The sequence below is a fragment of the Leptonychotes weddellii genome, chromosome 6, assembly GCF_054177405.1.
Source record: "Leptonychotes weddellii isolate Sample4059 chromosome 6, ASM5417740v2, whole genome shotgun sequence".
NCBI lineage: Eukaryota > Metazoa > Chordata > Mammalia > Carnivora > Phocidae > Leptonychotes > Leptonychotes weddellii.
In genome coordinates, this window is record NC_138374.1 from 114,449,652 (window position 1) to 114,467,606 (window position 17,955).

Consider the following 17,955-nt stretch of genomic DNA (forward strand, 5'->3'; position numbering starts at 1 on the left):
GGGTGCCCCTTCGGAAGAAGGCAGCAGCAGAGGCCCACATGCTGACTCAGCCTCCAGAACCTGCCTCTCTGGGGCCTCCCCCAGCTGCTCTAGGAATGCCCTTTGACCCTGTTGAAAAGTGGAAGCTTTGTAAACAGTCATCTGGTGTTTGCCTCCTGGCTCCCAAGGCTGTGAACAGCTGTTTTGGGCCTCTGGTCTGTAAGCAAGTGGTGAGCCTGCTCGAGCTGACCCTTCCAGTTAAACCTGGGAGGGAAACCGGAATGGCCAAGAGCCAGCAGGCCAGCAGTCGTGTAGTACTAGACCGTGTACAGGACTGGCTTGTCTGACCTCCAAATCCAGTTCAGGCTCAGAATTCCCAGCTGGTTCCTGCTGGACCCCAGCTGACTGCTGGCACCTCCCCTCCAGCCCCTTCCGTTTAATTGTGGGCTGTGTTTGTGCAGTGCTCGTCTGCCCACATGTCTCTGTCCACTGGCTGCTTGGCATGCAGCGTCCTCCATGTGCACGCTTCCTCGTCCTTGGGAACTCGGAGTTTCCTGAGGGCAGGAACCATTTCTCCCCAAACCAGACAGAAGAGTCCCCACTCTCCAGCCCTGAGAGTGGGCACCACGTGTCCTTCCTTTGATCGCTCGCTCTAAGACAAAAAGGACAAAAGGTGTTCGGATCCTGGAGTCAAGTGGCTGATTTATGACCGATAAGTAAATGGCAGTGAGTCATGGTGAGAGCCAGACAGGGCGAATGAATCTCTGCAGTGCTTACTCTCCCACTCTTCCTCGCCACCCCCTGACTTCAGTGATCCCCACGGAACCCCCTCCCTGCCAAGGAGGACCAGGCTGGGTTGCTGAGAAGTAGACTGCACAGTGGGCAGGGAGGAACCCTCTTTGGGCAGTGGTTGTCCTCATTAAAGCCAAGGAACTTGGGGCCAACACCTATGGCCATGCTCCCAACTGAGGTCAGCTGAGGTCAGATGCTCTTTAGGTGCTGGCTAAGAGTTGTTCAAAGATGCATTCCAAGATCTATGGGAGATCCGATGCTCTTCCTCAAAATATTCCAGATTCCTCTAGGAGTGGGGATGGAGAGTGGGGAAGACTTTTCCTTCTCATCATTGCTTCTGGCTTTGAGCTCCTATTTTTCTCCAGTCAGATCAGGTTAAGAATCATCTTGCTGGTCCATGAGTGTTTTCACTGTTGTGAGCTATGGGTTTCAGCCCTTTTCCTTGCAGATTCCTCCTGTTTTCTTTTGCAGAGTAATTCAGCTGTTCCTAACCCCTACCTACACCTCTGCACCTCTCTGTGAATTCAGCAAGATAGGTTCAAAGCCTTTATGGTGTTTCAGTTCTTAAGCAGAGTCCCTCCTCCTAAGCCAGGCCAGGCTGGACAGGAGTGGTGGCCTTCCTGGATTTTTATATAAGGATGCTTACTTATCATAGATTCTTCTTTGAATTCAAAACCTGGGGGGCAGGGAGTTGTTACCTTGCTAGGAGCTTACCCATTCCCACTAAGATCATCATTCTGTTCAAACTGGGGGCTCCTCCTTCTCAAAACGCTCTTAGCCTTATCTCATAGCATTCCTCTCTCCACTCACCTCGGGAATTGCTGCCAGGGGACCCACCTCGCTTCCACACAACTCCAGTGCTGGGGGGAGGCAGCAGAAAGCACCTGCGGCCACCTGGCCATTTGCGTGACTCAGAGGTCTCAACCCCTGACCTCAAGGGAGTTTCCAGAGCCAAGAGGGAGGGCGGGAGGGAAGGAATCCATGAGCTGAGCACAGACAGAAACATGGAAAGGATGTTGATTGCTATTTTCCTGGCCATTTATCCTGACTCTGATTACTCCCACTGTCATCATGGGCTGTCATTAAAGCCCAATTGAGAATGATAGTAAATGCCAACTGAGAATAACTTCAGATCCCTTGGCTCCAATAGTCCAACATAGGCATTCATACCATAAATTCCTTCTTTTTTTAAATTTTATTTTAAAGATTTTAATTAATTTATTTATTTGTCAGAGACAAAGGCAGACGCCTAACCGACTGAGCCAGCCAGGCGTCCCCATAAATTCCTTCTTGAGTTCAGTGTGTGTGTGTGTGTGTGTGTGTGTGTGTGTGTGTTGGGAAGGGGTGTTACTTTAACAGGCCAACTTGGATGCTTTCTTACGTTTTACGTTGAAAACTATACAATGCATGTATTCCTTTCTTGCCTTGGCTTCCTGGAATCTCTCAGATAATTAAGGGGTCAATAAAGGAACTAATTCAGACACATTAGCAAATACCTAACTTTATCTCTCTCCCTCATACTACTAATTGGTTTCTGATCTTTAAAGATTTTTTATTTATTTATTTGACAGAGAGAGACACAGTGAGAGAGGGAACACAAGCAGGGAGAGTGGGAGAGGGAGAAGCAGGCTTCCCGCGGAGCAGGGAGCCCGATGCGGGGCTCGATCCCAGGACCCTGAGATCAGGACCTGAGCCGAAGGCAGACGCTTAACCACTGAGCCACCCAGGCGCCCCGGTTTCTGATCTTTAATATAATATAAATATATACATATAATTATCCTCTTTTATATGTGTGGTTCAATATTTTAAGGTGTCTCAAATTCTTCTTGGAAGGAAGCAAAATATAAATTATAAGTAATAATAATTAACATATACTGACCACTATCATATGCCAGGCACAAATCTAAGTACTGTAAACTCATTTAAGGCAACAGCTGTATGAGGTAAGAACTGTTAACCTCATATTATAGATAAAGAAACTGAAAAAAAAAAAAGAAAAGAAACTGAGCACAGAGAGGTTTTTTTTTTTTTTTAAAGATTTTTATTTATTCATTTGACAGAGATAGACACAGCGAGAGAGGGAACACAAGCAGAGGGAGTGGGAGAGGGAGAAGGAGGCTTCCCGCAGAGCGAGGAGCCCGATGCGGGGCTCGATCCCAGGACCCTGAGATCATGACCTGAGCCGAAGGCAGACACTTAACGACTGAGTCACCCAGGCGCCCCCTGAGCACAGAGAGGTTTAATAACTTGCTTTAGATGGCACAGCTAGGATCTGGGCAGTGTGGCTCCAGGGCAGGGACGCTAACCACCACACTAGAATAAATACAAGCTAGTTCAGAAGTTTAATTATGAACCATCAGGGTCAGTCCTCATCAGAACAGGGCTGGTATCCTAAGCAGCGGAGACCACCCATTCTTAATCTGCAGAGATTCCTCCCCACCGACCTTATTCTTGGTGCTGGGGTTGGGGGGAGGCAGTAAGATTTAGAATCCCTTCCCACCCCTTCCCAGGCCCACACACACACCCCCCACCCCAGCCCCTTTTAGTGTCTTTTCTGACATGTCCATCATCCTATCTACGTGTCCTTTTTCCTTCACTAGTATGGGAAGAATAGTGTTCTCTCTCTATCACTTGCATGGAGATATGAATTCAACCAGATTCACCAAGTTCCTACTGTGTGCCGAAGGCCGAGGTGTGTGCCAGGCATTGAAGTACAGTATAAGCCAGACCCCGCCTTCAAGGGACCGCAGTCTCACAGGGCTACACAATGAACTATAACACCAGCCTATGAGCTATGGAGTTATAAAGAAAGGAGGAAGTGACTAATTGCAATGGGGAGTGGGAGGTTGTGGTGAATCCAGAAAGGCTTCACATAGGAGGTGACACAGAAGCTAGGTCTTGAAGGAATGAATAGCCTTTTTGATGGGCAAAGACGTGAACAAAGAGAATTCTAGGCTGAGCCCGTAATATGAGCAAAGGCACAGTGGGATCAAAGTGCAAGTGTGTGTTTAAGAAACACTGAGAAGGAGGTTAACTGAGCTTAGAGGCTGGCCCAGATTATAAAGGCCTTGAAGGCCCAGCTTCGAATTTGAACTTCCTGTAAGGAGGCTTCAAAGGATTTTAAACAGAAGAGAAAGATAAATCTGTGGTTAGAAGGAGTTTTTACGGCAGAGGATAGATAGACTGAGAAAAGGGTGTGAAGGGGAGCACTCCAGGCAGACAGACCGTGTAGGAAACTGTTGTGATTGTCCCAGCGAGATCTGATGGCAGAAGCTTTAGTGATGCGGAGTAGAAGCTGTTTCAAACGGATGATCAACAGGGCTGGGTCCCTAACTGGATATGGGGTATCAGCTCAGGCAGTAAGCCCCCTGGAGATATGTCACCGAATCAGGAGATCTGGTGATCACATATCCTACTGGGCCCCAAGGAGTCAGCAGTGTGGAGCACAGATCACAGACGAAGGGAGAGACAGGGTGGATCTCCTAGCCATGCTCTCTTGCCACAGATAAGCAAACAGGCTCAGGGCAGTGGCTCCCAGTCTGGCCACCCGGCCCCTTCCCTGGAACCATATGATCAAGAGCTGGGGCTGAGCCGCAGGACAGTTGACAAATACCATGGACCCCAAGCCAGGAGGCCAGGGGCAGGACGCTGCAGGCCCTCTTCTGCAGATTCTTCCTTGTGTCCCTCTTTCTTGAGTCTGCTTCTCTCCACACTTCAGGCCCCACCCTGGGGGGGTGGTCTCTGGCTGTCACAGCTGTGATTCCTGCCTGCCCCAGACACCCAGCCCCGGGAGGCCCGGCCCCATTATGGTTCTGCCAAAACAACATCTGGGGAAGCTCCTATCGTCTCAGGGCCTCTTGTTTTCTGTCTGGAGATGAAGGGGGTTTATCCTGGGCCCCTGGGAGTGAGGATGAGGAGGATTTACAACATGTCTGTCCTCTAAGTTTGGGAAAGAGGCAATAAATTCAGCTTCAGATCTGCCTCTGCCCCCAAGTCCATGTGTTCCCCTGGCGGGTTTCCGGCACTTTCAGTCACACCTTCTAGTACCATTGGAGAAGGCCCAGAGGATGAAGGTGTGGGAGGTCACATTCTTGGGGGACCTCCAGGATAATAGACTTTTAACAGATAGTTTCCATCCTTTTGCTCGGATGATACACCTAGGGAGTCACAGAAGCAAAAACACATCACTGGGGACCTTTCCAGCCACATACTGGTCTGGCCATCTGTCCACATCTCCCCCCCCCTCCCCCGCCAACGCCCCCCCCCCCCCAGCTCCTACCTCGTCTCTCACTCACTCTCTCTCTCACACCCTCAGCCATCCTTGCCTTGCTTTGCCTTTCCCCTGCTGCCGGCCAGGCTGGCGAAGGAGGGGAGGAAAGCAGAGCGTCCCTTTGCCTGTGGATGCTAGTGGGTCAGTAGGGTACAGCAGCTGAGGAGCAGCCCTCAGGGAAAAAGCTATCTTTGGGGAAGCAGATTCCCTCCCTCCACGGGGCCTGGCGTACCATCAGCCTCAGTTACAAGTTTGATGAATTAATAACACTTTCCAGCTCTCTCCTAGAGGGAGGAGAGTGAGTCTGCAGGAGCCAACGTGATGCATGATGATGTAGGGGGGCATGAAGGGGTGAATTTGGGGAGCACAAAGCAGGCCCTAAGAGCCCAAGTCCAAGAACCTGGAGACCTCACCCCTCCAAGCCACGAAGGTAACCCTGTGGTCTCTCAGGTCCTCCCCCTCCCCCCAGAGCAGAAGGGGCAGTTCCCTGCCCAGCACTCTGGGTCTCAGGTCTCCTGGCTGAGCCTGGCTCTCCGGGGCCCTGGGTTCGCTTTTCTCCCAAAGCCCAGTCAGGACTAAATCCCCACTCCTCCTGGCGCTGGTTACTGTCTGGAGGGCAAACACTGTCATCCACATACCACTATGTACATGCCCTCCAATACTCTGACTCCCACAGCCTCCCCTCCGGACCCCTTCACCAGGCCCCCTTTGGTCCAGCAAGTTCCCCCATATCCTCAACCCCTCTAAACATTTTTGTTACCTCATGACCTTAACTGAAGCCAGCTATACCCCGAAGGCCCCCTCAGGGGAGCTTGTCTCTGTGTCACACCCCACACCCCTCAGGCTCATACAGGGGGGCAGAGTCCTCCTCGCTCTGCATTACCTTTTCCTGGCCATCGTTCCCCATCACCTTCTCTGCGGTCTATTGTGTCCCCCTGGAACATCATCTTTGCCCTCCTGCTCACTCCTCATTGAGCCAAGATCTTGCACCTGCAAGCCTCCCAGCTTTTCTCTCCACCCCAATCTCCTGCCACTGCCCAAGGAAGCTTCAACATCTGTTTGAACAGCTGAACTCACTCTGTCCCTGGGCTCTCACTCTCCCGACTCCATGTTGCCAAGTGACCATGTCCTGCTGTCAGCCCCCAACACCCACCACTCCCCTGAATCTCCAGAGCCTGGCACCCAGGTGTTGCTGATAGAGACTTAGTAAGCCTGGGCAGCTGATTATCCAGGGTCGGGTTAAAGATGTCGGCCAGACTGTGAGACTGGTGACTAGAAAAAGAATCATAATGCCATTGAGAGAGAGAAAGAAATCAGAAGTGGGGAAGAAGGGAGAAAAGGATCTTTATTTGTTACATGTTGAGGTTACAATACCGGAAAAATATTTCAGAGATGTTCAGTTCTCAGTCAGAAAAAAAAAAAACAAACCAACCAGTAGTTGGGAGCTCAGTTGTCAAGTTGGGGTTAGAGATGATGGTTTGGGATTTATTCTATATCGGGAGACAGTATAATTTTTTAAAACCCAGCATATCTCCTTGAGAAATGGTAACCATTGCGTGGCCTCGGAAGGACGTGACAGCGAGGGGAAGGGACCACGGTGAACTGGTCTTAGGTGCCAGTCACCACTGAGCAGGAATGTGGGACCAGTGTTAACAGATTCAGGTTTTTAAAGAGAAATCACAATTCTAGGGTTTAAAAACATAGGACACTTCCGAATAGTCAAATGTTGACAACTAATTTTTAAAGCACTTAAAACCCTCTACGGGCCAGACAGAATATCTCTGCGGTCAGCTCTGCCTCAGGGGCTACCAATTTGTGGCTTCTGAGCCACACAGGTGGCATTTGGGAGAGAGAGTTGAGGAAATTGGGAAGAAATCAGGGACTGTGCTGTGGGGAGCATGAGCCTCCCGGGCTCCCAAGCTCACCTGTGGGTATGCCCAGGGCTTAGAGAGGCCCTGAGTTTTTTAGCCACTGGGCGTCTGGTGGGCTCCCAGGTTAGTGGCAGCAAATGGAAGCTGGCGTCTGCCACGGATGTCTCTGTTCATTATCTGGATGTTGGGTGGCAGCCGCTGAGGTTCTGATACTTTCCAGCTTAGATGCCACTTTGGGGAGGAGCCCGCAGCCTTCACCCGGCCACCCCCTGTGGCCATCTCATCCCACCCTGGAAAGATGCCCCGTACCCCAGAGCGTCTGAGTCCTGGCTGGAGCAGGCGTCTGGGCGAGCACATCCTAGGTAAGGCTTACCTTCCTAACAGGAAGTGACTCTGTGGTCGAACTTAGCTGCTTTCGGGACCACTAAGTCTTCTTTTGCTCCTATATCTTCAGAGCAAGTGGAGGAAGTGTTACTTTTTAGCTTTCAGACTCTTCTCCACTTCTCCACAGGTTCTCAGAAATGGTCCTGAGGGACTCGGAAACTGTTGTGACCCAGGGATTAGGAAGCCCTTCACATATTTATATTTTACCAAGCCTTCCTTCAGGCCAGATGGGTAGTTTTCCACTTAACCCTCAACCCTAATCATCTTTGCATTAGCTATTTCTGTTCCTGTTCTCGGTTCACTTTGGGGCAGGTGAAGGGGTTTAAAGACAGAAATTTTTAAAAGAGCTAACATCCTCAGTTTCATATAGGCTTCATGAACAGATTTGAAGGACAATGTCAGTTTCTTCTTTCATTCCTGTCTCTGATTGTAAAGAATAACTCCCAGACGGGCTGGCCTAGGGCTGCTCTTGAGAGGTACGACTTTGTGAGATGACAGGGGACCCCAAAAGATGTCCTGCGCATGACCCAGCAACGCTCGCAAAGAGTGATGAATATATTTGGCAGTATTTCCAGCCTGATTAGGAAGTGAGGAAGAGGCATCTGGTCTTCTGGGGTGGTGTTTCTTATCAGCCCTGGGCAGCAGAGTGAGGTTGTCACCAGTGGGGTCTGAAAAGAGGAAAGATCAAATTGGCATCTGTATCAGCTGCACTCAGACATACCCCGCCAGGTCCACTCTGCCCGCCAAAACACACACTCCACCAAAGCATCCATACTTCACGAAATGACATTCCTCAGTATATACTAGTATAAGTACATTTTTTAAAAATGATTTTATGGGGTGCCTGGGTGGCTCAGTCGTTAAGCGTCTGCCTTCGGCTCAGGTCGTGGTCCCGGGGTCCTGGGATTGAGCCCCGCATCAGGCTCCCTGCTCCGCGGGAAGCCTGCTTCTCCCTCTCCCACTCCCCCTGCTTGTGTTCCCTCTCTCACTGTGTCTCTGTCAAATAAATAAAATCTTAAAAAAAAATGATTTTATTTATTTATTTGACAGAGAGAGACAGCGAGAGAGGGAACACAAGCAGGGGGAGTGGGAGAGGGAGAAGCAGCCTTCCCGCTGAGCAGGGAGCCCGATGCAGGGACTCCATCCCAGCACACCGGGATCATGACCTGAGCCGAAGGCAGACGCTTAACCGACTGAGCCACCCAGGCGCCCCATAAGTACATTTAACACCTATAAACACATAGCTATATTCCCTCCTACCCTCAAACATCAGAGCACACAACACACTGAAGTGTGTACTTACTCAGATATATATATGCTGCCCTCCCTCCCCACGCTGGTACACACACACATGCACACACAGAGACCCACAAGAACTACACACTGCACAGTGTGGGAGTGAGCTGACGTCATCTTTCTAGAATACCTCAGTCCAGCCTCTGCCAGCAGATCAGCTTCGCTCAACCTCAGGCTTCCACATGTGGTCAGGAAACTGAGAGATACCTTGGCGACCAAGCCAAGACCTTGGAGGCCTAACAGGACACCAGGAAAGACAAGAGTCGCACCCAATGGTCCGGGGAGTAGAGAGCAAGGCCTGTGTGATGACCCCACAGAGGAGGCCAGAGCTGAGGCCCGAGGAGAGGAACCCTGTTCTGGGGATGGGATTTGGTCTGAGGAGGGCAGCGTGGGACGCTGCGTGTCACTCTACAGTGGGCCACACGGGTGGGCCAGACAAATGGGGGAGCTGGGCATCCAGGACCAGGGGAGTCAGCGGGTCAGGATTCCAGGGCACAGAAGAGGCACAGGTTGACGTCCACCCCCGCCCCCCCCCCACTGCTGCCCCCTTGGCAATGGCTGGGGTCACAGGTCAGCACCGTGTGTCAGGGCAGTGCGTGTTCAGAAGTCAACTCAAGGTCCCTTGGGCGGAGGGGGGAGAAATGAATGAGGAGGAAGAGGAGCAGGAAGAAGAGGAGAGGGGGGAGGGGGAACCCACCGTCCTTACCCTGTGCTCCAATTACACCTTGACAAGGCCAAGGAACGGGAGGCAGCACGCAACATGCAAAGGGAAGAAGTGAAACTTGGACTTTTGAGCTTCTAAGGATCTGGTCCTAGCAACTGAAGGGCAGTTTCAGGAAATTTCAAAAAATAATTTGGACAGCTATCATATATTTGCCCTCATAAGAAACGGATTGAGAATGCAAATCCTGAGTTGGGTACAATTACACTGCATAGTGACTTGGGAACTTTGAGTGTGGGATAAATTAAGCCTCCTCTCCCTAGGCTTGTGAGTAGAAAGGAAAGAGGATGAGGAAGTAGGGGGAGTGCCTTCCGGTTCCTACGGATGCCCTATACAGAGTTCAGGAACTAATCACCAATGAGGAGGTGAAGACACATCTGGGTAATGGAGGAGGGTCAGGGATAAGACCTTGTTCCTCCCCCCAAATGCACCCTGTTTGCCCCCAGTTTGTCGCACCATCACCTGGAAGAACAGCTCTGTGGGACCATGTGGAACTGTGGGCCATGCCATTTTAACAACAGCACAGAGACTCCAGGGGCCAATGAAAAGGGCGCCAAATTTGAAGTCGGCAGATGTGGTCCTGGCTCTGTTGAGAAGATACAAATGACATGTGACCTGCTGAGTGATACAAAAATCTACATAATGACAGAGTTCTGTTTCCTAAGGCAAAAAACAGGTGATGGTCTGTCAAAAGACTTTTTTTTTTAATCAGTTCTGGACAAAAGCAAGGCCCAGAACACCCAACCCTTGTCAAAGACACACCCAGGCAGATGTTAAGTATTTTCCGATTTAAGTGCTGAACCGCCCTGTATACTTATCTATACTTTGATCTGTTTCCCTGACTTCCTTGGTAGTTGCCCTCAGTCAGTTCTGGTCTGGGCGACACCTGGTCTCCCTGGATAATGCACTGTAGGTCTTCCTGTTTCCACTCCCAAGCCTGCTTTCTGTAACAAATCATTTTCCTCTCAGCAAGCAGAGGGAAGAGTCTCATCTGGCCTGGTCCAGCTTTGGGGAGGAGCTGGTGAAGAGGCCATCTAAGAGATGTGTTCCAGGGCATCTCAATGAGCTAGATGAAGCCGTGGAGCAAAATATTTGAAATCTAAACTGTCCTGGACAAATGTAGGACAAATGAGCATGGTAACCTGTTTTCAAGCAGCCTGCAGACTGTTTTTGAGATAAAATGTCAACCTCTAAAAATATCCCTAATAATACCAAACAACAGATTATAAATGCCACATAAATGGTACAGATAACCATTAATTCTGTAGAGGGAGAATGGTCAGTGCAGGTTTTCAGGGTGGAAGACCCAGCTTCAGCTGTGCCTTCAGGAGTGTGGAAGGGAGATTGGGAGAGGTGGGAAGGAGGCAGTGAGGTGTCCAGGACATAACGGCATGAGCCCCTGTTCAGCAGAGCCAGACATATTCAGGCATACCTGGAATGGGGGCCATGTTACAGAGCAGGGATGGGGATCATGGGCAAAATGTTGAGGGCTCTGGGCTGCAGAGCTGCTCTGATGCTTAGAGAACAGTGAGGAGAATGACGCTGGAGCACAAAGTGGCAGAAACCTAAAAAAGTGGATGGGGCCACATTATGAAAGATCTTAATAGCAGGCAAAGGAGTCCAGACTTAAAGCAGTAGACAAATGGTGGTGGAGGGTGTTTCAGAACGATCTGAGCAAGAGAGCAAGTGAATGCAGACTTTTGGGAATGCAGCTCTCCTAACAGTGGGAAGGGTAACTTGGGGATGGGATTTGACAAGTCTACTGCAATCATCTAGATAATGAAGAAGCAACAGGTCTTGCGGCTGGATCTTAGGAGCAAAGTACAAGGAGAAGTCAAAAGTGAGTGTGAGTTTTCAGGATGGAGTGCCTGGGGAAGTGATGGTATCTCTGACAGAAATGGACATCAGGACATCTCCAGGACAGGAGAAGACAGTGGGCTTGGACTGACACTGAGGTGGTGGCTGGACACCCAAGGGCGGGACAGAGCAGGTGATGGGAGTGGCAGGACGAAAGGACACAGACTATGCAGCCGAGAAAGTCAGTTGTGAAAAAGTAAACATCAGAGTGGACAATGTGAATAGGGTTTCTCTGAGGAAGGCAAGTGGAGAGAAGAGGGAGAGGAGTGAGGGGACCCAGAGAGGGAACAGGGGCGGGAGGGGATCCAGGGCTGACACAGCTGGGGAAGGAGGCTGAGAAGCCTGGCGTCAGGTGCCCAGGAAAAAGCAGGAGGGACTGCCTCCAGAGGTGGCCAGCAGGGCCCAGAGTTCAAGAAGAATAAGAATTGACAGAGGCCATTGGGTTTGAATCACTTAACAAATATATACGGAGCACCTCCTATGCCAGATGCCTGATGTGGGTTAGAAGTTAGCCCCATCGAGGGGACATCTGCTGAGCCCCTGTGATGGTGCCGGGCCCTGAGCACAGTCCCGCCTGTGGACCCTGGAGACTGAGGCTGGGTTCTTTTGCCCAGAAGCCCGTGTTTACAAAAGCTTCAATCCACAAGGAGGAAGGACAGGAGAGAGAGGGCTGGTGCACGAAGGGAGGAGGAGGAACAGGGAGTAGATGGGAAAATGTGTGCAGTTGAGAGCAAACCACTTATTAAAAATTTTTGGCATTTAAAGGAAAGGGAGAGCTAGAAAAACAACTTGAGGGGACAGAAAAGCCTTACAACACTGCCGTCAAATAGGTAAGACTTGGATGCCACTAGGCAGGAGAAAAGGCATTGGTGTAGAGGAAGGGCAGAACTTGTTTGGGGGAGGTGAGATTACTGTTGAAGTAAATAGAAGATTTAGTCCACAGTTCCGAAGAGCCTAGAGAAACCTGTTTAACAAAGACGGCAAAGCGGTAACATGGTGACAAAGCGTCCGGGTGAGTGGTTCTGACAGTGGGGATTGGAAAATGTGGGAGCCGCGAGGGAGAGGTGGTATCAGCAAAGGAAGGCTTCTTGGAGGAGGTGGCCGGTGACCTAAGTCTTGAAGGACTGGCGGAGAGGAGAGGTCCAGGCATTCCCAGCGTGGAGCGAACTGGGCGCAGCTCTCCCCGGCCGAGCGGCTTCGGCCCCTCCCCGGCTCCCCTTTTTCTCCCCGCGCCACCTCGGCCCCGCAAGCCCCGCTTGGGTTCCCAGCACTGACGTCAGCGGGCGATGACCTCAGCGCCGACAAGGCGGCGGGGGCGGGGGCGGGGGCGGGGGCGGGGGCTAGCGGCCTGGCCCCGCAGCGGAAGCGCGCGGGGCGGGGCGGGCCGGGCGTATGGCCCCGCCCCCATCCGCTGGCGGTGGCCAATGGGTGACGCCGCGGGCTCCCCCTCCTCTCGGAACAGTATGAAAGGCGCGTCCCGGGTAAAGTCCGGGCAGAGCCCGAGCAGCGGCCGAGCGAACGGAGGAGCCCTGCAAGCCAGCACGTCCCACCGGAGCCCTCTCACTGCTCCCCGCCGCTGCCACCGCCGCCCGAGCCGCGCAAGACATGAGCCAGGCCCGCTGGACCGGGAAGAGAACAGACATGCTCCCGGAGATCGCCGCCGCCGTGGGCTTCCTCTCCAGCCTCTTGAGGACCCGGGGCTGCGTGAGCGAGCAGAGACTAAAGGTTTTCAGCGGGGCTCTCCAGGAGGCACTAACCGGTGAGCACCGCCGAGGATCCTGGCTTCCGTCGAGCCCCGCCGCTGGGGCTGGGCCCCCCTTCCTGCCTGGGCCGTCTTTCGTCTCCTCTTAGGGCAGGGCTCCCCTCGAGAGCAGCTCCGGGACTCGGTTTCCCTCCAGCCCGCATCCCCCCATTCGCCTGGGTCGTGTCTCCCCTGCGCGGCCCCGCGCTCGGGTCTCTGTCCGTGACGGTTCTGGTCGGGCGCGTGCCTCCACACTGTCGCGGACGCAGACCCTTGTCCGGGAGTGCGTGCCCAGGCGCCGGCTTCTGTCCGGGGAGAGGAGGCACCTGCGGGCCCGAGTGCGAGCTCATTCCCCTTACTGAGACTCCCGGGGGCGCTGGGCGCGAGGCAGCCCGGCCAGCCAACGGGTCGTCATGGGGGAAGAAGGCGCAGTTGAGCCTTCTCAACAACTTGGATCCTTGGCCGTGGTTCTTCTGGCGGCGCGGGGCTGTGCTGTGCCCGGGCCCGTTGTTGACTCGTTCGGAGTTGGGATCCCGGCCCCCTTTGTGTGCTTTGCCCCCCCCCCCCTTAGCCATCTGCCACCCATTATGGTACTGAGAAAGCCTTGTGGGTAGTACCTGCGCTCTGCTGGCCTGTGTGCTGGGGGCGGGGGCGGCGTGAAACGGGAGGTTGACAAGAGATAAGCCGCGGCTGCCAGGGGAGAGACCTACCTCCCAGCTGTTTCTAGCCGGTTGGCCGCCGGTCTCAAGCAGCGATAGCCATCTCCAAGCGTGCCCACACAGATCCTGCCTTCTGAGGAGCAACATACGTTTCATCAAAAAGAACCCGGTTTTGACTCCTCTAGCCACTGCAGAAGGTCCCTCTGGCTTTTGAAGGAGGCAGAGGGAGCCTCTGGGGCCCAGGGTGGGAGACACAATGACTTGCTGTGGGTCTGACAGTGATGGCAGCCTTGCTCGCCTTGCAGCTTCAGCTCACAGGTCTCCAGAGGCCCTGCCTGGACACGTCCTCCCCAGTCTCACGCATCCTTCTTAAACAGTATGCCGGAAGCAATACACCAGCTACTTGGGATTACCCCAGAGCTATGCGACTCCCTCCCCATACACACTCACATCCTTGTCCTAGGAGTGAGGGGGGAATCTCCTAAAGTGTTCTCTGCTTCAGTGACAGGAGGGTTTCAGGAGGGTCCTGCAACTTCTGAGAAACCACATCGCTTACTTAAAATCTCTGGGTTCCTTCTTCTACTCCTATCCCTTCATCCCCATCCCCCCTTGTGGTGGCCTTCACACCCCAGCGGCTCTAACCAGGGCATCTCCCTCGTGTTCCGTCCCCACAGAGCACTACAAACACCATTGGTTTCCTGAAAAGCCGTCCAAGGGCTCCGGCTACCGCTGCATCCGCATCAACCACAAGATGGACCCCATCATCAGCAAGGTGGCCAGCCAGATCGGACTCAGCCAGCCCCAGCTGCACCAGCTGCTGCCCAGCGAGCTGACCCTGTGGGTGGACCCCTACGAAGTGTCCTACCGCATCGGGGAGGATGGCTCCATCTGCGTCCTGTACGAGGAGGCCCCGGTGGCTGCCTCCTATGGGCTCCTCACCTGCAAGAACCAAATGATGCTGGGCCGGAGCAGCCCCTCGAAGAACTACGTGATGGCAGTCTCCAGTTAGATCCCCGGCCACCCCCACCAGGCACTCTACTGTACTCATTCTGCCGTGACAACAGGCCACTGCATACCTCAACCTGGGGAACTGTATTTTAAATGAAGAGCTATTTATATATATATATTATTTTTTTTTTTAAGAAAAGGGGAGAAAAACAACCAAAAGAATTTTTTTAAAGAAAAATCCTTAAAGGGAGCTGCTTGGAAGTGGCCTCCCCAGGTGCCTTTGGAGAGAACTGTGGTGCGCTTGAGTCTGGGAGCCAGTGCCTGCCTCACGGGAGTGGGGAGGAGAGAGGGGGCGGGCCTGGCAGGGGTGAGGTGGGGAAAGCTCGGCTGGCCCCCCAGGAAGATGTGAGAGGGAGCAAGCAAGGTCAGCAACTGTGAATGAGAGCGGTCAGGATCTGCCGTGCGGCGGGGAGAAGAGAGGCCGAGTTCAGACCTCTCGCTCTCCGGAGCAGGGCACCTGCATCCCTGGCCCCTCTCCTCCTCAGGGGCATTCGAGCCTGGACTTCAGTGATGCTATGTTGCCTCATCTTCTACTTTTCCGGTGAGATCCAGGGCAGAGAGTGAAAAAGGCCTCTCCCAATTGCTTCTGTCCTAAGTGGCTTTTCTTGAAATCATGACTTATTTCTGATTCTGTGCTCAGGGGCCTGTAGGTGTTGCTTCCCAGGCAGGAAACAAAAGCTTTTTGTTTTGTGGGGGGTCGGGAGTAAGGCAGGAGTTAGAGGTTATTGGGGTTGGGACGGAAGGGTACTCCGCACAAAACCTTTGCTTTGCTGTGTGCTGCTCTTTGTGTGAGTATGTGTGGTGAATAACTTGGGTGATTTGCAACGGAATTTTGGGACCCAAAGAGTATCCACTTGGGGATATTTGTTTTTGGCCAAAACCCTTCTTTTTGGAACCACATGAAGTCCTGATGCTGCTGCCATTATCCCTTCGAGAGTTGGCTCAAAAGCTACAGGGAACTCCAGGTTCTTGATTACTGCCTTCTTTTTCAAAGCACAACACTCCTCCCTGACCCTCCCACACTTGTCCCCTTCGGGTTGGGTCATAGAGCCACCCAGTTTTCCAGAACAAGAGCTCTCACTCACTGTGCAATATGGCCTCCTGGGTCCCAGGAGAGTCTGAAGAGGGAGCCCTGGCTCTCAGAACCTCCTGGTGCCCTGGAGGGCTTAGGGAACTCTCCTTCTGTCCTCGGGACTCTGGCTGGCTGGTCAGCCTTGCAGGTATTCCTTGGCTGAATGGGAGAATGCCCCAAGTTCTGCAGGACTACGTGGTATTCTTGTAGGGCTGACACTAAAAGCCACAATCCTGGGCATTGTTTTTGTTTTTGTTTTTGTTTTTCCTCCCTGGTGCTCAGAGCACCTGTGGGGAACTTGCTGTCTCAGTACAATCCAAGTTTGTAGACTTGTGCAATATTTACTGTTCTGGGTTGGAGCCCATGGAAATCCATACTGGGAAGAAATCCCCTTCCTTCGGTTTTTCAGTGACATTAGTGAGGGTTCCCTCAGAAGGCCTTGAGTTTCCCAACCCCGAATCACTTTAGAAGGACATAGCTAGAGCATCTGGTCGACTTGGCTCCCCTTCTGTCCAGCGTAGTAAGAAACCTTTCTCCCCCCCCCCCCCCCAGGGTCCCTGCTCCACTGCCAGTCCCCTTCCCTGGATTCCTGAACTACTCCGTTCTGACACAAAGGTGCTATTTACCAAACACTCTCCCCACCTACCGATTCCTGCCAGTTCTGCCTCCTTTTCAACTCTAGACTCCGAGCTGCCTTCCCAGACCCTGCTTCCAGCCTTTCTTGCTTTAAAGGTAACTTCAGGCCCACAGACCCAAGAGCTCCTTTTCTGGCCTGTGGGTGGAAACAAAGCTGTGAATCCCCACAGACTGTGGTGTTGCATCTTGTCTGCAAACAGGTCCCTGCCTTTTTAGAAGCAGCCTCATGGTCTCGTGCTTGATCTTCTCTTGTTTTTCTGATGTTCACTTTAAAAACGGCAAAACACCCAGAGCTGGACTGTTGAGCAGGTCTGTTTCTCCTATTAAGTAAAAATAATAGTCCTATGTTTGTAAGCTATTCTGACAGAAAAGACAAAGGTTACTAATTGTATAATAGTGTTTTTATATGGAAGAATGTACAGCTTTATGGACAAATGTATGCTTTTTTGTTGTTGTTGTTACTTTAATAAAAATGTAGCAGATGAAGCCGTGTGGTATAGAGAAGGGCACATTCCCACATCAGCCTTTCCCTTGGATCCAAATCCTTTCTTGGTGTCTCGGTATTTCTCTTTGGTGATATTCCGAAGACCTATATAGCATGTGCTGGTATAAAAGAAAAATCTAGTTGTGTGACTCCTTTCTTCATCCTTTAATGAATGTTATCACTTCCCTGTGACAATGCTGGACAGGACAGGGTTCTAGACTGAGCACTCCTGAGTCTGGCCAGGTCGCATGCATCTGTTCTTACTAGACCTCGGCTGTGCTCATTTGCTCATTCAGCACGTGTGTACTGTCTGTCCGCACGAGGCACTGATAATTATTACACATGATTATAAGACTCATAGCCCAAGTCTCAGACTGAGGTGGTGAGGCGAGGACACTGAACCCCTTCCCAGGTTGGGACAGAATTGTGGGAAAGTTCCAGGTCCAGGCTCTCCGCTACCTCCTGGGACTGCCATTTGGTACCTCCACTCCTATTAGACAAGAGTGGTTGGGCCTCCGGATCTGGGCACCGGAGCCCAACGTGTGACCGGAGACCAAGACTACCAGTGAGCTAAAGAGCATCTACTTGTGACAACAAAGGTTTGAGAGCCAAAGGTCTGTTACCAATGTATTACTCCCTCTGGCTGTATGGATCACATATACGCAAGGAAATGAGAATAGTCTTCATCATCCCGGACTCTTGTGCTCTGTCCATGAGGCTTTAACAAGGCTTCTGCACCCCAACCCCACTTAAAAAGCTCAGCAGTTCCCACGGAGGTCACAAGAACATCATGGACCTGGGCTAGTTTTTTTTCCCCGGCCAGAGGTGGGCTGTATTTAAATTTTGAACACATTGATTCATGAACAGAACCACCCCCCATCAAAACACACTTCATTTCACACCTCCATGACCCTCGTCAACAAACCTGCGGTTGGCCTAGGTGTCCCAGGTGGCAGGGAGACCAGAGAGGCTGTGTATGGTACAATGGGAGGGTAGAAGAGGCAGGAGATGGGGCCGGGGGGAGCCAGCTCATCTGTCTCACAAATAGACTTGGTTATAAGGACCCACTTGTGTCAAGAGGTTATTTGAAGGAATGGTCCCATTTTTGTCTGAAGCTTCTAACAAATGTCCTAGGCACTCATTTGTAAGGACCCGCCTTTGGGGATGTAAGGATGGGGTTAAGGT

The 17,955-nt window shown here is 52.1% G+C and overlaps 1 protein-coding gene across 1 annotated transcript; it reads left to right on the plus strand.

Moving 5' to 3' along the window:
• Positions 1-12,645: 12,645 nt before the first annotated feature.
• Positions 12,646-16,772, plus strand: BTG2 (BTG anti-proliferation factor 2). The gene is made up of 2 exons (XM_006731559.3): positions 12,646-12,929; positions 14,245-16,772. Exons 1-2 carry the CDS (start codon positions 12,776-12,778, stop codon positions 14,577-14,579), a joined length of 489 nt encoding a protein of 162 aa, XP_006731622.1. The 5' UTR covers positions 12,646-12,775; the 3' UTR covers positions 14,580-16,772.
• Positions 16,773-17,955: the final 1,183 nt, after the last annotated feature.